Here is a 23,569-nt window from a genome sequence, read left to right on the forward strand (position 1 = left end):
TCCCATCTTAAATAATGAAATTTTAAGTTAATATATGGTAAAATTGAACTTTGACTCCTAAAAATAAAAAAAATTAATATTTAATCCTTTTAAAAATACTGAAATCATAAATTAATAAATGATAAAATTATATTTTTACGTCTCAAAAATTTATAATTTTATTCCGGCCCTCACTAAAAAATTTCTAGATTCGCCCCTAAATATGGGAACAATTGCCAAGTTTAAGGACTAACATGAATGAAAAAAAAATTAAACCTCGATATGGGAACAATCACGAGATTCAGGGACTAACATAGAAATAAAAAATCTCAAGCCTCTATGAAAAGAATCTCTTATCTTCTGTCTATCTCTCGTTCCTTCGTCTGATCCTTAACTTGTCGGTTTATTTACTTACTTTCCGTTTTTCAAGATTTTCTCTTTTATTTTCCTTCCTTTTTTCCCTTCGTTTCTTTTTCTTTGATTTTGATCATCAAAAAAGGCTTCTTTCATAACACAAGCTTTCCTTCAACTTCCAAAGATTCGTAATTCTCTAAAAACTTTGCTCTGATCGCTGATCAAAATCGACCCTTTTGATCATTTCATCTCTATACTAACACTTAGAGTCTTGATTTTTATCTATAATTTTTTCATTTAAAAAAATAATTTATGCTTTAATTATTGTAATTGAGTGTTGATCTTTGATGGGTTTTTATTTTTCCCTTTAAAGATATTATCTTTACACAAAAAATATCCGATATATGATATTTTTATTTGTTTCAAATTGTGGGGTAGGTTCTAAAAGAGGGACCAAAAAGAAAGATGGTTTGTTTGCAAGGACCGGTGATTTGCCCCGCCGTTGATAGCAAGCAAGTTGGGGTTTATACGCTGCCGTTTAATGGGCCTTTTCCGAGGACTAGATTGCATCGAAGTGATATATGGGGATATAGAGGGATAGTTGACGGAAAAGGTAAGCCACGTGGCATTTCCGGTCACCTGAAACGGCGGAGGAGGTTTAACACCACGGTGCAGTGTATTTTTAGTTCATCTTCCGATGGGAATGGCAGTATGGCTGAGAATTTCAATGAGAACAATGAAGATTATGTTAATTCTAGTGTGGTTGAAGCTGGTATGTGGTTTTTAAGCTAATGAATTACTTCGTATTTGATGTTATTGTCGTATTGAATTCGATATGGACTCGGGTTTTATATGTTGAGAATTGTTGATATGTTGTTGTCGTTGCTATCTTTGAATTCGATATAGGTTCGGGTTTTATATGTAGAGAATAGTTGATATGTTGTTGTATGAATTCAGATATAGAATCGGTTTTTTGTATGTGGATAATTGTTGATATGATATGATATGTATGTTTGTTTCATATGTAGTTGAGGTGAGGAGTGGAGCTGATGGATTTATGATCAAAATGAGGGATGGTAAGCATTTAAGATGTGTCCATAACAATCCTCAAGGTGGTCATCTCCCGGATTATGCACCGCATCCTGCTATCGTTCTGAAGATGGAAGATGGGACCGGTCTTCTTCTCCCGATCATTGTTTGTATGTGATCATTTTACTTGATCCTTCTATCTCTTGGCTCTGTTTATTAGCTTTTATTGTTGACGTTTGATTTCAATTTCAGTGGAGATGCCGAGTGCGTTGCTCATGGCAGCATTACGTAATGTCCAAATCGTATGTTATTGCTTTCTCTCCCATTGAGTTAGGATTGGAATCGGTTTTGTATTGAATATGAATCATAGCATATGTTTTGACTATCATTTCCAGGCTAGACCTACTATGTATCAAGTAGTGAAGAACATGATTGACAAGATGGGCTACACGGTACAGTTCATTTCTGCCACCATATTCGGACTTATCTTCATTCATTCGAGATCTGATTGTGAATTCATGATGTTTATGTCGGGTTTTTGCAGGTAAAGCTTGTTCGAGTTACTAAAAGAGTACACGAGGCCTATTTTGCACAGCTTTATCTGACCAAGGTATACATGTACTTCAATGTTGAACTTCCGGTTCTACTATTAGCACATTCGTGGGACATTTAACTTGGGGATATTCTTGTATAGTCTTCATCAACTCATGTTGGATGATGTTCTCACAGGTTGGTGATGAGACAGAGTCTGTCTGTTTTGACCTTAGGCCTTCTGATGCCATCAACATTGCCGTGAGGTGCAAGGTACTCGTTACGTGTTATTTTCTAGTATAGTTCCTTTTTGGTAAAAGAGTCATGGAGGCCCCTGTAGTAGGAGTCGGATTGTGTTTTGCCCTCTCTAGTCAAAAAATGGGTAAATTAGTCCCTATATGTTAGAACAAAGAGCAAACTGGTTTTTCTGTTAAAAATTAGTCCCTATATGTCATGCTGACGTACATTGTCTGGTTATTCCATCGAGCACAACAGTTTTTAACAGTACAAATAGATGAATTTTTAACAGAAAGGACTAATTTGCTCTTTGATCTAAATATATAGGGATTAATTTGCTCATTTTTAAAAGGGGGGAAAATGCAATTTAACTTCTAGTACAAGAGCTTCTATGGTACTTTTACCATTCCTTTTCTTTTTTCTTTCTTACCAAATGCTTGTGTTATGCAGGTACCTATACAAGTTAACAAGTACTTGGCATACAGTGACGGTATGCGCGTAATCGAACCAGGGAAGTTGTCAACACAGTCCCCAGCTTCAGACGGCTTATTATTCGCCGAACTTGATCAGTTAGATTGCTTTTGCTCTTTTATCAAGATAATAGAACACGCTTACACTTGCAGTTTCCAAACAGTTAGAATGTAACTTGCTTTAATTTACGTTTCCAGGCCAAGCGGTCAGCATTGCCTCGACACAGAGGAGTTCAACATTGTCTGTAACTTAAACAAGGCTATCAATCAGGAACGCTACAAGGATGCCGGTAACATCCTCTCACTCATTCTCCCTTATCTATTCAATTGTAGCTTGCGTCTTTTAACATATATCATTGTGATACTCTCCGACAGCCGACTTGAGAGACAAGCTAGGTCAGTTTCGAGCTCAAAGGAACTTGAAGAAATATACGTGACAGGTGGTGTTAATAAACCCAAATTAGGTTGAATCCTTTAAGGTCTAATTGTGTTTCATATATCAGTCTCCGGCTCCAGTCAATAGACCATTGACGAGTTCTTATTGATGTCTCAGTCGTTCCATTGGCGACTCCGATTGTAAATAGGAATTATTGTTGGAAGCCGATAAACTCAGCTGGGCAGTGGCAACATACGGTAGCGAAGCAATCAGTTCGGTTATATATATGTTTATCTTCTACCAAATATGTAAGGGGGGAAGTATGTAAATATATGTGTAGATACATACATTTACGAAAAATGGGATGTAATATGCTAGATTAAGCTCGTTGGTTTATGCTTATCAATTTATAATGCTGTTTTTAATACTAAAAATGGATAAAATTTTACTTTCTGATTTAATGTATAGATATTAATTTATTTTTTAATAAAGAGAATAAAATTTAACTTTTAATATAAGGACAGATTAATTTGATTATTTTTTAACAAAATATAATCTAACTCTTAATATAAGGACATGCTAGCAGATCAATTAAAATGTTTTGAAATTAAGGCGATTGAACTCGAAATGATTCAAATTTGCAATGACCTAACCTAGAAAACTCTGAAATTGAAATTATTTAAACTCAAATTAGTTCTAACTAAAATTACCCTAATTTTTAAGACTCAAATTAAACTGATCCATATTAAAAACTTTCAAAATTCACTCAACTGAAAATATTCAAAAAATTTAGAATTATCAATTTGTTATTCCAAAGAAAGATCATTCATATCAACTGACATTCATTTTCCTTCCATAAAAGAAGTAACCTTAAAACGTACTCAAATTTGTCAAAAACATTGGCAGTTTAAGATAATACTAAGAACAAGCCATATATGCTTATCAGCTACTAAAAAGAAATGGAGCTTCTTTTAAACGTACAAGAAGTAATACATCTGGAATATGTGAGATTTATAAAGATCATCATCCTCCATAACATACCAAAACATCTCTAGCATGTCTTTTCCGAGTTCAAAATCGTAACATCTTGCCGGTCCATGATTGATTCTGCTCGTCCTTACGAATCATGCATGCTGTCTGAAGTTTGGATGTAGTAGCTCTATTACTCAAGTTTTTTTGTTTTCTCACTGTTACAAATACATTAGATTTCACAAGTACAATACAAGTTGTATAAATATATATCCGACCAACTATAATATAGAATCAAATCAATACAAAGTATAACAGACAAAAAACTGGACTAAACCCTCACATGGCATACACATATGGTGGGACGAAGATCCACACATCGCAATTGTGCATGATGGAACTCAAACCTAGGTACTCAAGGAGTCAGGGTCTCCGTTTTTTTCACATTTACAAGTACAATACAAGTTGTATAGATATAATGTCCGACGAACTATTAATGTAGAATCAAACTCGTAGACAAACTCACTCATGGCATATGCACATGGTGGGACGAAGACCCACACATCACAATTGTGCTTGATGGGACTTGAACCTAGGTACTCAAGGACTCGTCTCCGCCTTAACCAACAAGCCAAGGCCTCATTGGCATTACTCGGGCTGTTAAGTACAACTTAACAAGGTTCTCTATGGTTATCCACGTTTATTCCTCCTCTTAAGGAGACTATGTTAGAATGAGTTAGTATATAAACTCGGTGGTGGTTCGGAGTTGAATGGACAAAACTTAAGACTTAAACCATTCATTTAGGTCCTTTTCACTCAACCTTCAACTTTAAAATATACATTTACATACAAGCAAGACTTCACAACAATCGCAAAACAAAGCTGATTCTCGAGTATAATAGGCTTTGGTAGAGATGGACATTTGGCAACTAATGCAAAAGTTTTATGTTTCTAAGCTAATGAATCTAGGTCCCTGAATTAGGAGTAATTTATCCAGAAAATGCATCATGGAGGCCCTTGTACTAGGAGTCAAATTGCATTTTGCCACCTTTACTTGAAAAATGGGCAAATTAGTCCCTATACATTAGATTACAGAGCACAATGGTCCTTCTGTTAAAAAATCCATCCATTTTTATTGTTAAAAATAAGATCCTGTACATCAAAATAACTGTTTCATTATTTTATCAACCATGCCAATTTTTAGCAGTAGAAATGGATGAAATTTTTAACAAAAAGGACCGGTTTACTCTTTGATCTAATGTACAATGACTAATTTGCTCATTTTTTGAGTAAAGGAGGCAAAATACAATCTGACTCCTGGTACAAGAGCCTCCATGATACTTTTACCCAGTTTATCCTACTCAAACATTAGCAGAAATAAAAAACATGTGGTTGTTACCCACAATGCCAAGTTAGGTAGTATACGAATTTACTCGAATCAATAAGAGCAGATAAAGCTAAGAAATGATCTCCCAAGAATTGAAATATCTTTCTCATAAGTGTGGAATCAACCGAACTATAACAAATAAAAATAACATTGAAGCATTGAAGAAATACCTGGCAAGCCAGAAATATGTGTGAAATTGCAGACATAGAACTCTAGGACGACAATGGACCTCGCTCAACCGTCCAAGCTTTCTAGACCTGGCATCTCCATTTCTGTCTGGACAAAAGGTCTACAAAATTCCAATACAGACTACCCAGAGGTGAATAATTTCAGTAAGCATAAACATCAAATCAAGAGTTAAACAATCTACCATGTTGATTTCACACATATCCCAAAACATGGTAAAGCTTTTCATGAAGAGGTCATATCTTCAAATCAAATGCATTTTAAGTTACAGGCTTATGGCCGAGGAGACCATGGACCATGCTAACCACGCACAGAAGATATCAGTCAAAAACAAAAGGACAGCAGAGCTTCTACAGAAAAGAAACATGATGAAAAATGAAAATGCACATTAATGTAAACCAAAAATCAGACACCTGTTAGGCATGCTTTTAGTGTCTGTTCCAATCATAACTCAAGCTGTTTTCTATAAGAAGTTTATTATGCTAATTATTTCACATGCAAGCATTACATTAATTGATCAGGTTTAAGAAGGAAAAAGAACATTCACAATTAGACTTTCACAAAAAAAATTCTGCTTTGATAAGCTTCAAAGGAAGAGTGCATTTAAGAAAGTCTGCTAATAACTTCAATTTTCACCACCATAAAATACCATCAAAGCTTCCACTAAAAACAGTAATTTCAATATCCAGCTGTATGAATTAATTGGCTGCGCGGGCTCATGATATAATGGCAGTAAGTGGTTGATAGTTGATACATCATTTTCCCTGTTAGCCCAAACCCTTGCAGTCTTATCATTTTCTCTTTTTCTCTCTTGTGAAGCTCCCGCTGGTCATGGAATGAACCCACACTCCTGAAACCAGATGACATGCATGTATTGTAAGCATTACAACTACATAATGTTTTGAGTGCAAATGCATTAACTCTTTCAAGCATGAATAATCATCTTTCTACATGATACTAGCAAAACTGAAAACAGAAGCGATATAAACAGGAAAAGTTCAATGGCAAACTGGTTTAGCAAAACCCCAGTAAAAAACGAATTTTCCTTCAAGGGTTGAAAAATAGTGTAGTTCTATAAAAAATGATAAATTATTTATAGACTAGAAAGACCAAAGTATAGGAGTAACATTTCTGGTAAATTATCAACTATCCTATGGTAAGAGTAAGACAAACTGGATAGCAAATTTCAGAGTTATGCATAGCATATCTGATTTCAAGAAAGTCCATGTTATGCTGGGCGTTATACAACAAATTGGACAAGCATTCCAACCAAGTAGCCCCTCTCATAGGCAAATCTGACCATAAATCAATACGCAACTGCTGTGAAAGTAGAGGACCATTTCATTTCCACATAAGAAGAAAGAAAATAATAATAATAAAATAAACAAGCATAAATCTCTAAGCAAAATATACAGCAATAAATTAGTTTCTCAAAGGGAAATCCAAGAGTTGCAAAATGAGGTGAAGGAAGAACTTGAGCCCAAAGATAAGTAATTCTGATATTCACTCCTACAACTTTACTTCTACGAAACATATAAGAAATAATTGCACTTACCAGTACAAATCTTCAGGAAAAGAAAATGTCTTTTAAAGCACATCTTTTATGTCAATACTTCTTCATATGTGTCCCTTCTAGCAGCTTTATCACCTTTTATGCTCAGTTTTTGCCATCTGACAATAACAGTTGACAATCTTCTTATCTAACTTGTAATAGTCCTCCATTTTCTTCAAAGGTTTCAAATCCAGATCAATGAAATACACCTAGAAATTTGCAACTTAGATAAGATATACAGTAACACGAGAAGAAAGTAGCAAACCTTGTCATAAAGGACTTCAATTTCAGCCCAAAACAATTTCCTTACTATATTAAAACAGAGAGCTATATGATGTTTTCTCTGGATTTGTTACAAAGATTGAGCAAATTACTAAATCCACAGCAAAAATATATTTGCAAACCATAAAACGGTTTTGACTTTAGAACCTCAAACGGTTTTGAACAAGAAGACCAAAGCGTATCAAAAAAAGCATTTCAAGAGATTCCTTTTCAAATGCCATGAAAATACTAAATAAAATATTTTAGCTTTAATAATGGACAGAAGATGCAACTGAGAATGGCAAGAAAGTCTACCTTGTACTCAAAAACTTGCTTAGTTGATCCTAGATATACAGTACTGTGAGAAGATTCAGATAGCACATCTCCATCAACCATTGGTCTAAAACTAATCATCAAACTACAGTCCTTTACAGTAGCAGATATCAAATAATCCTTCACAATCTTCAAGCTTTCTTCCAAAGGAATGGAGTGCAAAGAAGTATGACGGTTTGATAATTTGTCTTTACTCAGTTCTCTACAAACCATACAAGGTTGAGAAATTATGTTATAATATGCATGAATTGCCCCTTCAATGTCATAAGCATCGAGCTTCTGAACTTCAAGAAGTTGATCTAATACTCCCGAACTGTAAACTGTCTCAGCAACAAGCTGTATAAAGCTAGTTTTGCACATGCCATCATCTGCCTTAATGACATCCTTGAGTGAATCTTCAAAGGCCTCACCGACCAGAACAGTAGTACTGCCTGCACCACCACCCAAGCCCCCGAATACGATAGAGCCATTCAGAAATACACGGAAATTATTCTGAGGGGTGGCATATAGAGCTTCAATAGCTTTACATATCCTGTCTAGGGATCCAGAGAACAAATCCAGTGGATTATATTCACTATATTCTGATATCTGTAAATATTTTTGAAATGTCAGAAATATTAAGGAAGTGAGAATAAACATAAATATTAACAAAAAGTGACCATATTAGCTATCAGGGGAAGAAAGGGGCCAGAATAGACACTCTTCTCTTGCATGTGGACATAATAGTGACTTACCACACACACAAATTAATAATTAAATAACTAACTAAACGATAAAATATAAAGAAACAAAAGTTACCTCTTGATTATGCAACTTCAGTTCTTGGTGCATTTTAAATCGACTTAGAGTTCTTTTAACAGCATTTTCTTCAGCTATGAATCTTGAAATTGGGAGAAATCCACATTTGGGCTACTTCACCGAAACAAATGGAAAGTAAAACTTTAGTAGAGCGAATGAAAATGCATAACAGACACAAACGTAGTTGATAACACAGATATTGAGGGAAAAAAGACATAAAAAGGTATCCACCTTTATCTCAACTGTTATACATGGTCCACCTTTAACAGGACCTGAAATAAAGAAAGTGCAATGATATGAAATCCTAATGGAGGCTTTGCCATATTGCATAACTTAAATATTATTTTTTAATGGGACCCAATTTCATATTTGGTTATATTCAAGTACTTGCATTTGACATCAGAGCTAAGTTCTAGGAAAATGAAATTGAGGAAGACCACATACATGTCTATAAGCTCTTCTCAAACTGTTGGATTTTCGCACATAAACACATTGCGCAGGTACAAGTTACCATTTACCAATCTAGTTAAAAAATCACATTAAGAAAAAGGAATCTTCATCTGGTACTTTGGTCAAAGTAATTTTAGATGTACAAAATTCCATATAGAAAACATATAGAGAGCTACTTCCTAGTCCTTTCCTTGCCATAGAACTCTATAAGGAAAATATTTTGGCACCAGCATTCTAGATTGGAAGGTAGTTATAAACCCAAATAACTAAACTTAGCTGAACAAGATTAAGAAGTCCTATTTTCCACTGTCTGTAAGAGTGAGAAAAAATATATCCTCCCTTAACATTTCTAAAAACATGAGACAAAGCATCAAAATTTATAAGGAAAAGATTGAAATTTACCATTCATAAAGACTGAATGGTCTGATATGATCAGAACAGAATCACGATTCACATCAACCTGTGATGAATCAATTCGACAAGCAGGCCGACGACAAGTCACATTCTTCTCAACTGACAAGAGGAATTCCTTAGTTACACGAACACGCATCTGCCAAGCTCAGAACCAAACACATTAAGTATCAATCAATATGCAAATTATAAAAAGCTCATAAAAACTGAAATCAGAATTACGATAAGCAGTACATATATCTATTTGACAATACCCCGGCATCGACATGTTGTGGTCCTAACAATGGGCTCATTACATGCTTGACATAAAGTTGCTGTACAATCTCTCTGTTTGGCCACACCATTAGCTCCTTATATTCTCGCCAAAGAAGCCGTTCATGCGCTGTTAGAACTTCATTTTCGTTCACTCTACTTTTCCCCTTCCGTTGTGACTTTTGTATTCTCATCACTTTCCCAATCTTTTTTCATCATTATATCAACAAAATCCCAAACCAAAAATAAAATAAAATAAGCAAACATGATACTAACATTTCCAATGTTAAATTTTTTGAATAAAATTCAAAATTACTTACAAATGAGGGAGATGATCCAGTGTAAGCGAGAACAAGATTAGCAGCTCCTTCACCTCTATAAACCCAATCAACCGCATCCTCTTTGTCTAAAATCACCATCTCCATTTTAATCTACGACGGCTGCGATTCATAAACTAATCAACAAAAACACAATAGCTAAAAATTCAAAAAAAAAATTTGAAACGAATCAAATACCTGATCGGGAAATTTCTACAATGTAGAGTAAATTAAAAGCTGTAAAAAATCGATAAAATCGAGAATGAGTTAATAAGTGAAAACAAAGCGTTGTAGCTTATCATCATCATCATCATCATCTTCGTCTTGAAAATTACTAATTAGAGAAAAAAAATTGACAGGACGGCTTTAGTTTTTAATTTTAATTTTCTTTTAATGGAAAATGGCGGGACTGTAATCAGTATTAGCTCAGCTTTTAGTTGACTGTAAAACAAAATTGAAATTGAAATTGAAAATTCTTTTTGGCTGCACAGCTCAAATAGGTTTTTTATTAATTTTAGGATTTCCATTCCAGTGTAAGATTATAATTTAATAGTGTTTATTCTATTGATTCTTTAATTTTAAAATATTTTAACTGAATACTCGAAATATTAATATTGTATCAGTCAAGTCCTTCGGCCAGCTTAATCAATTTGGGCATTAAATGTTAATTTAAGTATGACTTGGATTATTAACAGGTTTGTACTTATTACATGGACAACTTCGATATAACATGTTAAAAAAATCCTTCTAAATTTTATTTTTCAATTTGTTAGATCCAAGCTATCCATGTAATGGTGCGTGTGTTGTCACAATTTGATTTAAGTGTATTAAATATGGTTCACGTTAGATCTAAATTGACAAGTAAGCTGATGAAAGAACTTGGTTAATAAATATTGATACTTCGAAAACTCAATCATAATATTTTGAAGTTTAGGGACTGATTTAAAATTTAAATGATAGTTTCGGTGTGTTTGTTGAAAACTACCCCTTAGGTTTAATTATAAGCATATATAAGTAGTATATTTTGAAGGTTTAATTCACGTTTTAATTTCTCTATTATGCTAAGATTTAGGATTTAATCCTTTTTATAACACCCCTTGCTTTGATCGTCGATGATTTCAAATAAGCGATGCTACAATTAATGTCTAAAGGCACCCTGTAGCTGTTCTAATGTTCTTTCGGCTTTTAAAAATCCAAATCTTAATATAAGTAATTAAATCTAAACATTTATGCATCATTTCACAATATACTCCATCAATAAGCATCAACATCATCAATTTAGGTTGAGATATCGATACCTTAAGATAGAAGTATCCATACAAAAAGGGTAGGTATCGACACAATACCCCTCTCAAAACTTAATTTAGATATTGACTTCAAAGATACCAATACCCTTGAGACAGGTATCGATATTTAGGTGTAAGGCAATCCAAAATCCCGTTCAAAACAAACAAGCCTAATTCCATACCATAACATTTTGAAACACTCCAAGGCATTATACTAAATTAAACACCACCAACCATACACAAATCATAACATTACATGTGATACTTTTTAGCATATACATACCAAGGTCTTTAAGATATAAAATAAGCTTAGGTAGATGCCAAATATATACACTATATGAAGATAATCAAAATAATATTAAATGCATATATACATTGTTTCAGATATGACTCGATTGATTCAAAGTCGACTATAATTTTCTCGAATCTAATCTTTGACGTGAAAAACAATCTAACGTGTTAAATATACATTTATGTTTCCTATAACTTTAGAAATAATCAATCAAACCCTTTAATTAATATTTTTAATCATGTTAATCTCATCATTCGACCATTTTGTTATCTAATTGTCTTGTTCTCATCATATTACTAACCATAGCATTATTCATGCATATTCAATTTATTAACTATGTTTCAAGTCTTTTACCAACTTAACATTACAAGGCTATTATTTTAACTATTAGACACATTCACAATAGTTCAATCACAATAACATTATGGTAAGTTGGAATTCAATGAGCACTTATAATACTCCAAGCTTATCAAAATGAAATTAAATTCTTCTCCTCTTTTCAACAAAGGACCTTCTCTTTACCCTTGGTTCCACCACATCCCTCAATCACTTTGTGAAAGTTGAACGTCGATAATGACAATGAATCGCAAAGAAAGAGAGAAAATAGAACACACAAAATTTTACATAGAAACTCTTTTGGGAAAAAACCACAGGCAGAGGAGAAGAAAATTCACTATGTTGAATTCGAATCATACAAGAAGAGTATAGACTATGTCTATTTATAGGTTTGTAAAACCATATTCTAATAAAAGTTTAATAGAAGTAATGCAGTAAGGTTAAAGTACCTTATTCTAATAAAATATCAAATAGAGGAAGTAAACTTCTATACGAGTTCTACTTGTGCAGCTCGCAGATCCCCTATCTTGCCACTTGTATTTTATTTTAAGAGGAATTTGAGTCACGCAATTCTAACACACTTTATCTTCACAAAACACATATAATAACACAAATCAATCACAATTCGTAAAGTAGATAACATGTAATATAATTCTAATACATATCTTTAAACATGAATGCAACTTAACCATACTTTCTCACCCTTCACCACTTTAACACCTCAACTTTAAAACCTAGCTTCTCCTTCACATTCTCCTTCAAATCAACACTTCCTTTGATGAGTAATAATCTTTCAGTGACCTAGGTGGTGAGGTCTCTCTATGGTGTCATGAAAACCTAATAGATTGATACAAGGAAAGGATGGGATGACAAGTTTTTTTGTACAATTTCCTCTTGGTCAAACGGTAAAAGAAGAGTATTTAAAAATGCTTGTTGTCACTCTATCCTCTCTCTATCATGTGAACGTAAATGCATAAAATGGTTTATTAGTACTTCCCCCTTACACCATCGTTCTCATACATACATTGTGGACTACATGTCAATCTAACCTATTGCCACCATTCCATGTTTTTGACACCTTTTACTCCACTTGAACCAGCTATATGCATGAGAGTGAGAAAGTTCCTTATTCTTCCCTTCATTTTCATATTGCTTTCTCCATGTTATTCCACTAACCTAAATTAGTGGCTAATATTACTTCTAACAAAGTTAATGGCAATTTAATGGTTAGAATTAAACCTCACTTTAATCTAATTTCCATTAATCACAAATTCTAATATGATGTCCATTTTACCTCTTCACCACAATTCATTCATAAAATTAAGTTTAAATTTAATATGTGATTTCCCATTTCTCATGGTTTATTAACCCAAAAGTCCTCCTACATAATATTAAAACAAAGGTCTAATTTTACATTTAATCTCTCATACTTCATTTCCATTCCAATCTAGTCCATAATGAAATTCTAAATTCCAATTTCCTCCAATTTAATGATCTATCTGGGTTCAATTAAATATTGTTGATAATATACAAAATACGTCATCCTCAATAAACGAGAATATATTTCTTACCCATAAATTATACATGTTCATAAATAAGTTTCAAAATAATGGATGAAATTTTGTAATCAAACTTTTAAAGATTCTTATTTTTCACTTTATGAATGCCTTTTGTTTGCTTTTCTTTTCTACTAAATAGTCAAAGATGAAGGAGAGACACCTTATCAACCCTTTTATCCTCATCACTTGAGCATAAAAGGAAGTAAAGAATGGTTAAAATATGTCGGAAGTCCTTATATTTTATTAGATTTTGAGATTTAGTCTATAAACTTAAAATTTTGAAAATTAAATTCTCTTTTCGATTACAAAATCTTAGTTCAACTATTAAGACAGATAGTATTTTTGCCAAAATTTTCTAACCTACCATCTTGATTAGGTTGCTCTCATATTATTTGACATATAATTGACATAATATAAACGCTAACCGCTTTGATGATTGTACTAGAATTTTTAAATCGAAAAAGTTCAGTTCTTTTTAACTTTTAAAATATAGAAATTAAATTTCAAAATTTATCAAAATACAAACACTAACAACATATTTTGACAAAAAGAACTCGAAAGATTCTTTGGAGATTTCTTCCTTAATTATTGATGGATGGTGAATCACACCTCTATGTATTGTCGAGCCCATAGATTTTAAGAGTTTGTCAATAGCATTTATGCTATTTGAGTTAGTATTCAAGAGAGTAATAAATGTGTCACCTATTAATATTAAAAAAGATCTAAAATAGATATTAGATGATGTTATTGGATAGGAAACGGAAATTAAACGAATTTTGGGATTTTTTTTCTCTTTTTTCTTCGCATGACTCAAGCAAGAATATTTTCCTAAATTAAAATTAATGGTCCTAATTGATTAGAATTACTCATGGAAAAGTTATTGCACAATTTGGAGAAGAATAGCTTAAAACATTTCAAAAGCTTAAATCCTGTCCATGGGAACCCGACCCAATCAAAATCTTAGATCCGTTTATTAGGCTCGGGCCTAGGCTAGCCCAGAAAAATGAGTTTAAAATTTTGTTCAATTTTGACCTAGATAAAAATGATAAAATCCGAACTTGACTCGCCTGTATTAAATTTTATATATATATATATATATATTTAAAAAATATAATACATCAAAAATACTAAAAGTAATAAAATAAATGTTTCCCTGCAAATTAAAAAAATATGTATATTTAAATAATACTAAGATAGGTGCAACTTAACAAGCAAATGCCTCTAAAATAGTAACAAAATTAATAAAAAAAAAGTGATACAATATCCAAACAATAACAATAAAATAGTAGCAAGATAGTAGTGAAATGGTAGCAAAATAGTGAGAAAATAATAGGAAAATAGCAGCAAAACAATAAAAAACAACAAGAAAACAACAATTTTTTCTTTTGGCAAATTTAGGCCAGGCTGGACCAAGCTCGGGCCAAAAAAGCCTTACCCAAGGCCCGACCTATTTTTTAGATAAGTCTTGTTTTTTTTTTCCCAAGCCTATTTTTCGAGCTCATATTTTTACCAAAACCCTCCCATTTTTCGAACGGCCTTCGAATTGGACCTATGGACAAACTTACCTACAACTAGATTCTGATAATCCATTCACTTTTTTTTTTTACATTTTTTAATGAAAAATTTATATATATAAATGGTAGAATTGTCGAGAGATCAAAATTGAAATTAATGTAAATTAAAGATTTGAATATAAATCTTTGGTCAAACACATGTAGTTCAATAAAGTTTTATGAAAAAATTATGTATGCATATAAATGGTTACATGGTTGTATGACAAAATTTGCTTGGATCCAAAATAAAAAATTTATAAATTATACAAACAAATTGTTTCGAAAAAATTCTTTTAAAAGTAAATATTTCTTATTTTTATGCAAAATAATCAAGAAATATTATTCTCGAATACAATGTATTTGTTCAAACAAAACAATTCGTACTGCACTTTTGAATTGTTTTTAAACTGAAATAAATTTAGTTGAAAACACTCGAAAATGAAATAATGATTCTGTATAGAATATTTCACTCAGAATTGAAGAACTCAAGTCATCTCTCAATTCTAATTATTAGTGTCTATATATAAAGTATCAATAGGTACCTCAAGGTTTTCAAGATCAGATCAGTGGTCGAACTGATCAAGTCATCAATTTACTAATCTAATTGATTCGTTCCATTCGATTAAATAAATCACTAAAAATCCGGTCCAACTGATTTTTTGTCAAATTCAATGCTCTTCTTCGTATCGATATTCTAATGCCTGATCCAATGCGATTCAAATAACCTTATTGTACCTATATACCTCTTTGAAAGGATACAACATTTCCGACTCCGATTCAAACAACACCATTATTTGGTTTGAAAAGAAAGATTTTTAATCTCAAAATTTATCCCTTAGGTATCAATGGTAATATCCTTGAACCAACTTGATGATTTGTCTTTCACAATTCAAATTGATCATCATCTCATACTTAGTTTATGTCTTTATCTTCTTTCTTTCTTTCTTTCTTTTATGTAATATGCATTATGAGATTGTTGCAAATATGTATATACCATATATCTATATTATATACAACAATAATTTATATTAGAATAAGTTTGACATAATCTTTTATTTGATACACATTTATTATATTTAGAGGTGCTTATGGGTCGGGTTGAGTGGAATTTGGGCTGAGCCTAAGCATGATATTAACATACTCTATGTTTACTCAAACCCCGTCCGACCTGAAATTTGAGCTTAAAATTTTATCAAAACCCTCCCATATTTGCAAAAGACTAACCCAAAATCATTTTAAGTCCGCCTGTATTATTTTTTTAATTTTTGAAAAAAATATTTATATTATATTATTTTAATATCTAATAATTTTATAATTTTTTATTTATTGAAAATTTTTATATAGCCATATTAACATTATTTAATTTTTGCATAAGAGTAATATTATATATTTAGTATAGGTTTATTTTTTTAGTGTGTTCTAAATTACATAATATATTAAAATAACATAATATAAAATATTATAAACTAAAAAACGGGTCGAGTTCAGATTTTGAATATTCAAACCCGACCTCAACCCATATTTTAAATGAACTTAATTCTTTTTCCAAAATTCTTTTTCAAATTTTATATTCCTACTTAAATCTTCCTAAATTTGAGACCAACCTTCAAATATAAACTAATAATCTAACGTCTGTCATGCTTTCTATTGCCCAATCATTTCAATCATTGGAAAAGTGCATCCATTTATAAACTTGAAATTTGAAATAACAAATTACCATAGTTTTAAAAGTACTGCACATTAAATTGCTTTGGAAAGTGAACAATGCAGAGAAATTTTAATTACATGTGAGGGGACCAGTCCCTTCTGCCTGCACATTAAATTGCTTCGAAAAGTGAACAATGCAGAGAAATTTTAATTACATGTGAGAGGACCTTTCCCTTCTGCCTGTAATTCTTTTTCTTACCTAGAAGTTCAATAGAAAATTCAAATTTGCATGTAGATATTACTTTTATTATATTTTTACAAAATATTTTTAAAATTAAATTTTAGCTCAATTTCAAGTTAAAGCTGGATTTATAAGCAAATTTTAGGGTCTGTTTGATTGCCAGTAAGATATTTTCCGTAAAATGATTTCGGAAAATATTTTACTTTTCTATAAAATAATTTCTTGGAAAATATTTTCGGTGTTTGATTGAATCATGTAAAATATTTTCATTGCTTGCAGATTTTTAAAAATATTTTTCGGAAAAGTTGTTTTACATATATTAATATATATTAATAAATTTTTATATTTTAAATTATTTTTACATATATTGCAATGATTTATTTATAATAATACTCAATTATTAAGCTACAATATTAATCGTTATAAATTGAAAAAACTAATATCAAATAAATTATTTGTAATTGTGTTAAAAACAAGTATTGAATAATTAAAAAACAAGTTCTTGGAAAATCGATAAATGAGCGATTTTCACGGAAATGAAGGAAGGAATGAAGGAGGCGATAGAGAGGAGAGCACGGAAAATGTCTTACGGAAATTGAAAAGGTAAGACATTTTCCCTAAAATGTAACCCATTTTCCCTTGTTTTGGAGTTCATTTTCCAAATGGAAAATGTTTTCCGCCAATCAAACGCTGGAAAAGTTGGAAACGATTTTCCGGAAAATCAATTCCGTCAATCAAACAGACCCTTAATATCTTCAAAATTGAATTATTTTAAATTTATATCATCTAGCCTTAGATTAAAAAAAATGTAAAACTCATATACGAATTAAATAATTATCCTTCTTCCCAGCTGCAAATTGGTTCCAACAAGCAAAGGGCATGCAATGTTTGAAATAAATGTGTTGATATTAATTGAAGAATATTTTGATCTAATTTTCTTAGCATATGCCTTTTTGATTAGGTTCCCAATTTTTATGTTTACTTCATCTATGGATTCGGTCCCCCATTGTTACTAAAGCTTTCAAAACATGAGGATAAATTCACCCATGCTTTTTCTACATGTGCTTTTAAAGAAAAAAACAACTAACTCCAGAGGCGAATATAAGAGGTAGGCAAAGATCTTAGTATAATGTCGTTATTCAGTTGCATAGTTAAAGCATGTTAATCCAAAAATTCTGTCATAACTTTAAGGATGACTGACAATGTTATTTACAAGTCCAGCTCCATTATTATTATTTAATTTCATTAGCGATGATGTATCATATTGTTGTTCATTGATGGTGCATGCGATTCATGCACTGATATTGCATTAAACATTCACTCGTATTAATACAAACTTCAAAAGATTACATGATTAATTTTTTGGTTGATATTTTCTAGATATTCACATGTTGAATTTGGTATAACACAAAGATTGGTTTTTTTTTTTTTTTTTGTCGAAGGTGCTCTCCAAAAAGGTAAAAGACTAACCATGAAATGTGCTCCATTCTCATGGGTGAGATCGAACTCCCAACCTGTTGGTTAAAAGAAATAGTGAAGGAGTTATGAATAAAGACTAAAAACTATATCTAAAAAAAACTCGAAACTCCTAAAATCTAAATCATTAACTCCAAACTTAAAAATAAAAATATAATTAATTATACTTAAATAAATTTATAGATATTTTGTTCATAAATTCTCAATTTTTTATTCTCGTTTGCATGACAGTCATGCATGGACAATATATTCAATGTTCAATTTTTCTTATCAAATTGAAGAAAATATATAAAAGAAATCATGAAATCTTCTGAAATTTTTATTAATATTCCAACAAATGGACCTACCACATCCATAACTTTTTAATCATGATCAATTAATAATAAAATTATATGATAAATGAATGTTTAAGTTTTTTTTAAAAATTTATGTCATAACTTCAAGGACAACAACTAATAGTGTTATTTATAAATCCTCCACTATTTTTTCTTTTTAATTTCACCATCGAAGAGGTGTTATATTATTATTCATTGATGGTGCATACGACTCATGCATTAATAGTGCATCAAACATTCACTCGTCTTAATATAAACTTCAAAAGATTACATGATTAGTTTTTTGGTTGATATTTTCTAGATATTCACATGTTGAATTTGGTATAACACAAAGATTGAATGTTTTTTTGGTCGAAATTAAGGTGTCTATTGTCGGTAGCAGTGACTAATCCCTTCATCGCGGGTGCTTCGCAAACAGGTAAAAGACTGACAATGAAATGTGCTCCATTCTTATGGCCTGGATCGAACTCCGAACCTTATGGTTAAAAACAATAATGAAAGAGTTATAAATAATTACTAATAATTGTATCTAAAAAAACTCGAAACTCCTAAAATCTAAACTAAACTCCAAACTCAAAAATCAAGAAAATATAATAATTATAAGAATTATACTTAAATAAATTTATTGATATTCTCTACATTTATTTATCAATATTTATTCATAAATTCTAAAATATCTTATTTTCGTTTGCATGAAACTCATGCATTCACAATATATTCAATTTTTCTTATCAAATTGAAAAAAAATATATAAAAAGAAATCATGAAATCTTTTGAAATTTTTATTAATATTCCAACAAATGGACCTACCAGACTTGACCTATCATATTCATAACTTTATTTCTTTTCAATATTTGCCATTCTATATAAAGGGTGCTCTTCATTTGCCTTGAAAATAGAACAAACGAAAGTAGTGAGGCAAAAGCAATTAAGTTGCTAACAATGCAAGTACTTCACATGAACAAAGGCAATGGTGACACTAGCTATGCAAAGAACTCCACTGTTCAGGTTTTTTTTTCTTTTAATATTTGGATTTCTTTTTTCGAAACCAATGCATTATTTATGTCTGTTCTACTGTTCATAAAATTTTCTTCTTTCAAAATTTTCATGGTTTTTCAAGAGCAAAATCATATCTGTTGGTAAACCAATCATGAAAGAAGCAGTGCTAGAAATGTTATGCAACAATGTGATAGAAAGCATGGGAATTGCGGACTTAGGTTGCTCATCGGGACCAAACTCTTTATCAGTAATCTCCGAGATCATGGACACGGTGGAAGCTGCGAATCGTCTTCTCGGTCGGCGGTTGGTATCGGAGTTCAGGGTATTCTTGAATGATCTTTATAGCAATGATTTCAACAACATATTCATGTCGTTACCAGCATTCTACGATAGACTTAAGGAAGAGAAAGGTCTCGAGTTCGAGTCTTGTTTCATATTGGGTGCCCCGGGGTCTTTCTATGGTAGATTGTTCCCTATTAACAGCTTGCATTTCGTGCATTCTTCTTCTAGTCTTCATTGGCTCTCACAGGTTAGTGCTTATAATACTTAACCCGAATTTAAATTTTACTCAAAACTGGAAAACGAACATGAAAGATATTTACTCGTTGAATATTACAGGTTCCGGCCGGGTTGGAGAGCAATGCTCTTAAACGATTGAATAAGGGAAAGCTGTATATTTCAAAGAGCAGCCCACAGAGTGTGGTGGATGCTTACTTGCTGCAGTTCCGAAATGACTTTTCACTGTTTATAAAGTCACGTTCCCGGGAACTGGTTGCCGGCGGCCGCATGGTCCTTTCTTTCATGGGCCGGAGCTCCACCGATCCCACCACCGAAAATAGCTGCTACCAATGGGAGCTGTTGGCCCAAGCAATCATGAGCTTGGCTAGAGAGGTATATATATTGCTTTTTTTCTTTTCAATGTTTTGATTTAATTACATGCATGTAGTGGTCAGCTGCGTAACGTAAAATGAAAAAAATTTCATTTATACTCCTCATCAAAATTTTTAAAAGTTTAAATTAGTAAAGAGAAAATTACATTTTAACCCCTTAAAAATGATAAAAATTTGATTTAATCTTTTAAAAATTATAAAGATATAAGCTATTAAAATAGTGAAATTGTATTTTTACTATTGTAAAAATTACAACATAATTTCGACCCCCCTAAAATTTTTTTTCTGACTTTGCCCCTGATAGTGGTGTTCATCGCTAGGGTGGCATGCTCGGCTCGATTGACCTGGTCTGTTTTAGGTTAGACTTTGAGTTTATATTTTTCAATTATGCTTTTGTTTAGTCTCATAAATTTACAACTAGATTATTTCATACTCACAATGTGAGTTCTATGACGTGATATTGGTCACGTCATGTGACTCGATTAAAAGGTCGCGAGATTGGGCCAAACTTGAAGGGCCTAAATACAAGACGAGAATCGATTTTGCATGTGAACTTTAAGGCTTAAAATTTGTCCATTTTATTCTCATTTAAAATTCCACAACCTTTGATTTTTATTTTTTACCTATTTAGACAATCGGGACAATTAAATCGTGAAACAACTCGTAACCGAGTTCACTTCATGCTACAATACTTTTTGCCGCAAAAGAGAACAAAAATATTAAAATATGTTGTTAATCTTTTTACTTTAACAAAATTTAAGATTTAATCCTTATAATTAAAAAATAAAATTTAATTCAGAGGAAAAACATGCTCGTATCCACGTCCTATTTACTGTTGATTTATTAATTTCTATAAAAAATTCAACTTAACATTTTTATTTTCGCCAATTATATGTTACCATGCCATGTTGACAAATTTTGAGATGAAGTATTCACAATTTTAAACTTAAACTAAAATTCTTAAATTAAAAAGGAATTAAAAGTCTCAAACTTTACCAAAATTTTGGAATTTTCTTTTTATCACTTATGAAAAGAATCACCTCAAGAATTAGAGAAGAATAAAATTCTTGAATGGTCTAAATCAGTAAAAGGTGGAAGTATATATATGGACTGAGCTTTCTAGGTTGATTTAACTATTCGTTATATCAAATTTGCCTTTGAATTTTACTCTATTTTGCTACTTAGTTTTAATTCCAAATTATTAACACACCATACGTGACACATTCAACGTCACGTGCCTGCATTTCTTTATGTCATCGGTGACATGACCATAGACTGTTGATCAATTGTTGACTAATATTAACTGGTGCTAATCAACATTAAAAGCGTGAATTATTGTTAGAATTTTTTTTATATTTTATATAATTTTTCTGAGAAAAAATATTTTATATGATTTATTTTATTTTATATTATTGATATATTAAATTTTTTAATTTTGAATTTATACGTTTTATTATATATTTAATTTTGTTATTTTGATATAATATAATATAAAAATTGATTTATTAATTTAATAAATTTTATCCTTTATACATATATTGAATTTCTATATATATTAGATATTTTATATTTTCTTTTGAATTTTGAATTTTGAATTTTGTTATAATGGATATCAAGTCACCAATTATTGTGTAAAGGAACATCACATGGTGCGTCATGCGTAAGTGATAGTTTAAATATCAATATGAGATTTAAAAAATTAGATACTAAAATAAGAAAATTAGTATAATTTAAGGAACAAATCATAATATATATATATATATATATAACTAATTAATTTATTGAACTTTTTCCATATATCTATATGACTAATATATCTTATTGAACTTTTTCTAGGGTCGAATTGAAGAGGAAAAACTTGATTCTTTCAATGCCCCATACTATGCTCCATGCGCTGAGGAAATAAAAGATGAGATACAAAAAGAAGGGTCCTTCACCATTGATCGCCTTGAAGCTTTTGAAATCGATTGGGATGGCGGTGCTGTGACCGATATCCATACCCCTCATGGGAAGCTATCGGTCGGACGACGAGTGGCCAAAGCCATCCGAGCTGTTGTTGAATCGATGCTTGAATCTCACTTCGGAGTCGAACCTGATGTCATGGATGATTTGTTCATTAGATATGGAGACATTGTTGGGACTCACTTGTCCAAGTCTAGAACCAAGTACATCAATTTGGTGATGGCCCTCACTAAAAAGTGGTAAAACCATAATCAAATTGGAAATCGCAATAAGTTCCATCACAGTAGAAACCAGCCATTGTAATGGGATTGTATTTTGATACACATATTCTCAATGTCCCATCACGATTCATGTTGGCTTCGTATAATTCAGTTAATTGATGGCTGAATTTCAATAATTTTCTTTAGGAGTGTTATGTTTTTTTTTCTTTTTTTGTGTTTTTTTTGTTGTTTACGTTGTTGGAATTGAATTGAATTGATCAATTGAATCAATTGGCATACTGATCTAGATAAAAGAATTGAATCGACTTTCAAACAAACCGTTCAAAAAAAAATCGAGATAAAAATTGACAATTGAATCGGTTTATAATTTTTTAAATATTTTAAATATAATTATTATTAGACTGACAATCGAACCAAAAACCAATGATCTGAACGATTTGACCATCGATCCGATTTTAAAACATAGCGATTATTCATTCTGAAAATCCATTTAAATTTTAAGACGGTTTATTAAGCTCAAAGCTTAGGCTTCAAGAATCAAGTACCTAGAGGGTTCAATTTCAAAATATGTTAAATTTCTTTTATATATATATATATATATATATAATATCATATAAAAACTAGATATTAAAAATATGTGCGGTTGTTTATGGCATGAAAATTTAATTAAAGAAACAAAATTAATAAATATTGAATAAAAATTAATGTATTTTTATTAAATTAATATAAATTGGCCTAAATAAATTTTAACCAATCAGTTATAAATATGGATAAATTTTAAAAAATTCAAACTTTTTTGGAATAAAAAATATAAAGTTACTAAATATAATATTTCTTTTCCTTTTTTAAGAAATATTTTTCTTAAATTAATGGTGGCCAA

The 23,569-nt window shown here is 31.2% G+C and overlaps 3 protein-coding genes across 3 annotated transcripts; 2 read left to right on the forward strand and 1 right to left on the reverse strand.

Annotated features, from left to right (window-relative positions):
* The first annotated feature begins 352 nt into the window (after nucleotides 1-352).
* On the forward strand, nucleotides 353-3,437 carry LOC105774052 (bifunctional nuclease 1). The gene is made up of 11 exons (XM_012596366.2): nucleotides 353-521; nucleotides 772-1,105; nucleotides 1,362-1,532; nucleotides 1,615-1,664; nucleotides 1,758-1,814; nucleotides 1,907-1,972; nucleotides 2,092-2,166; nucleotides 2,581-2,699; nucleotides 2,799-2,890; nucleotides 2,976-3,040; nucleotides 3,154-3,437. Exons 2-10 carry the CDS (start codon nucleotides 799-801, stop codon nucleotides 3,035-3,037), a joined length of 999 nt encoding a protein of 332 aa, XP_012451820.1. The 5' UTR covers nucleotides 353-521; nucleotides 772-798; the 3' UTR covers nucleotides 3,038-3,040; nucleotides 3,154-3,437.
* Nucleotides 3,438-3,778: 341 nt separating this feature from the next.
* LOC105774234 (inositol-pentakisphosphate 2-kinase) lies at nucleotides 3,779-10,384 on the reverse strand. Its single transcript, XM_052632222.1, has 9 exons — nucleotides 10,091-10,384; nucleotides 9,896-10,015; nucleotides 9,578-9,781; nucleotides 9,315-9,462; nucleotides 8,694-8,734; nucleotides 8,463-8,573; nucleotides 7,647-8,252; nucleotides 7,074-7,279; nucleotides 3,779-6,368 (listed from the first exon to the last, which is right to left on the reverse strand). The coding sequence occupies exons 2-8, from the start codon at nucleotides 9,998-10,000 to the stop codon at nucleotides 7,163-7,165; spliced, it is 1,332 nt and encodes a 443-aa protein (XP_052488182.1). The 5' UTR covers nucleotides 10,001-10,015; nucleotides 10,091-10,384; the 3' UTR covers nucleotides 3,779-6,368; nucleotides 7,074-7,162.
* Nucleotides 10,385-19,528: 9,144 nt separating this feature from the next.
* LOC105774766 (probable jasmonic acid carboxyl methyltransferase 2) lies at nucleotides 19,529-22,865 on the forward strand. The gene is made up of 4 exons (XM_012597345.2): nucleotides 19,529-19,625; nucleotides 19,738-20,145; nucleotides 20,235-20,507; nucleotides 22,343-22,865. Exons 1-4 carry the CDS (start codon nucleotides 19,560-19,562, stop codon nucleotides 22,709-22,711), a joined length of 1,116 nt encoding a protein of 371 aa, XP_012452799.1. The 5' UTR covers nucleotides 19,529-19,559; the 3' UTR covers nucleotides 22,712-22,865.
* Nucleotides 22,866-23,569: the final 704 nt, after the last annotated feature.

This window comes from Gossypium raimondii, chromosome 6 (assembly GCF_025698545.1).
Source record: "Gossypium raimondii isolate GPD5lz chromosome 6, ASM2569854v1, whole genome shotgun sequence".
In the NCBI taxonomy this organism is placed as follows: domain Eukaryota; kingdom Viridiplantae; phylum Streptophyta; class Magnoliopsida; order Malvales; family Malvaceae; genus Gossypium; species Gossypium raimondii.

Coding starts and splice junctions, on each gene's coding strand:
- LOC105774234 (XM_052632222.1), bottom strand. CDS start 10,000: ATGGAGATGGTGATTTTAGACAAAGAGGATGCGGTTGATTGGGTTTAT. Junction 8,253..8,462: donor TGAAGTTGCATAATCAAGAG/GTAACTTTTGTT, acceptor AAATATTTACAG/ATATCAGAATATAGTGAATA. Junction 7,280..7,646: donor AGCAAGTTTTTGAGTACAAG/GTAGACTTTCTT, acceptor GCAAATTTCTAG/GTGTATTTCATTGATCTGGA.
- LOC105774766 (XM_012597345.2), top strand. CDS start 19,560: ATGCAAGTACTTCACATGAACAAAGGCAATGGTGACACTAGCTATGCA. Junction 20,146..20,234: donor GTCTTCATTGGCTCTCACAG/GTTAGTGCTTAT, acceptor TGAATATTACAG/GTTCCGGCCGGGTTGGAGAG. Junction 20,508..22,342: donor TCATGAGCTTGGCTAGAGAG/GTATATATATTG, acceptor AACTTTTTCTAG/GGTCGAATTGAAGAGGAAAA.
- LOC105774052 (XM_012596366.2), top strand. CDS start 799: ATGGTTTGTTTGCAAGGACCGGTGATTTGCCCCGCCGTTGATAGCAAG. Junction 2,167..2,580: donor ACATTGCCGTGAGGTGCAAG/GTACTCGTTACG, acceptor TGTGTTATGCAG/GTACCTATACAAGTTAACAA. Junction 2,891..2,975: donor GGAACGCTACAAGGATGCCG/GTAACATCCTCT, acceptor ACTCTCCGACAG/CCGACTTGAGAGACAAGCTA.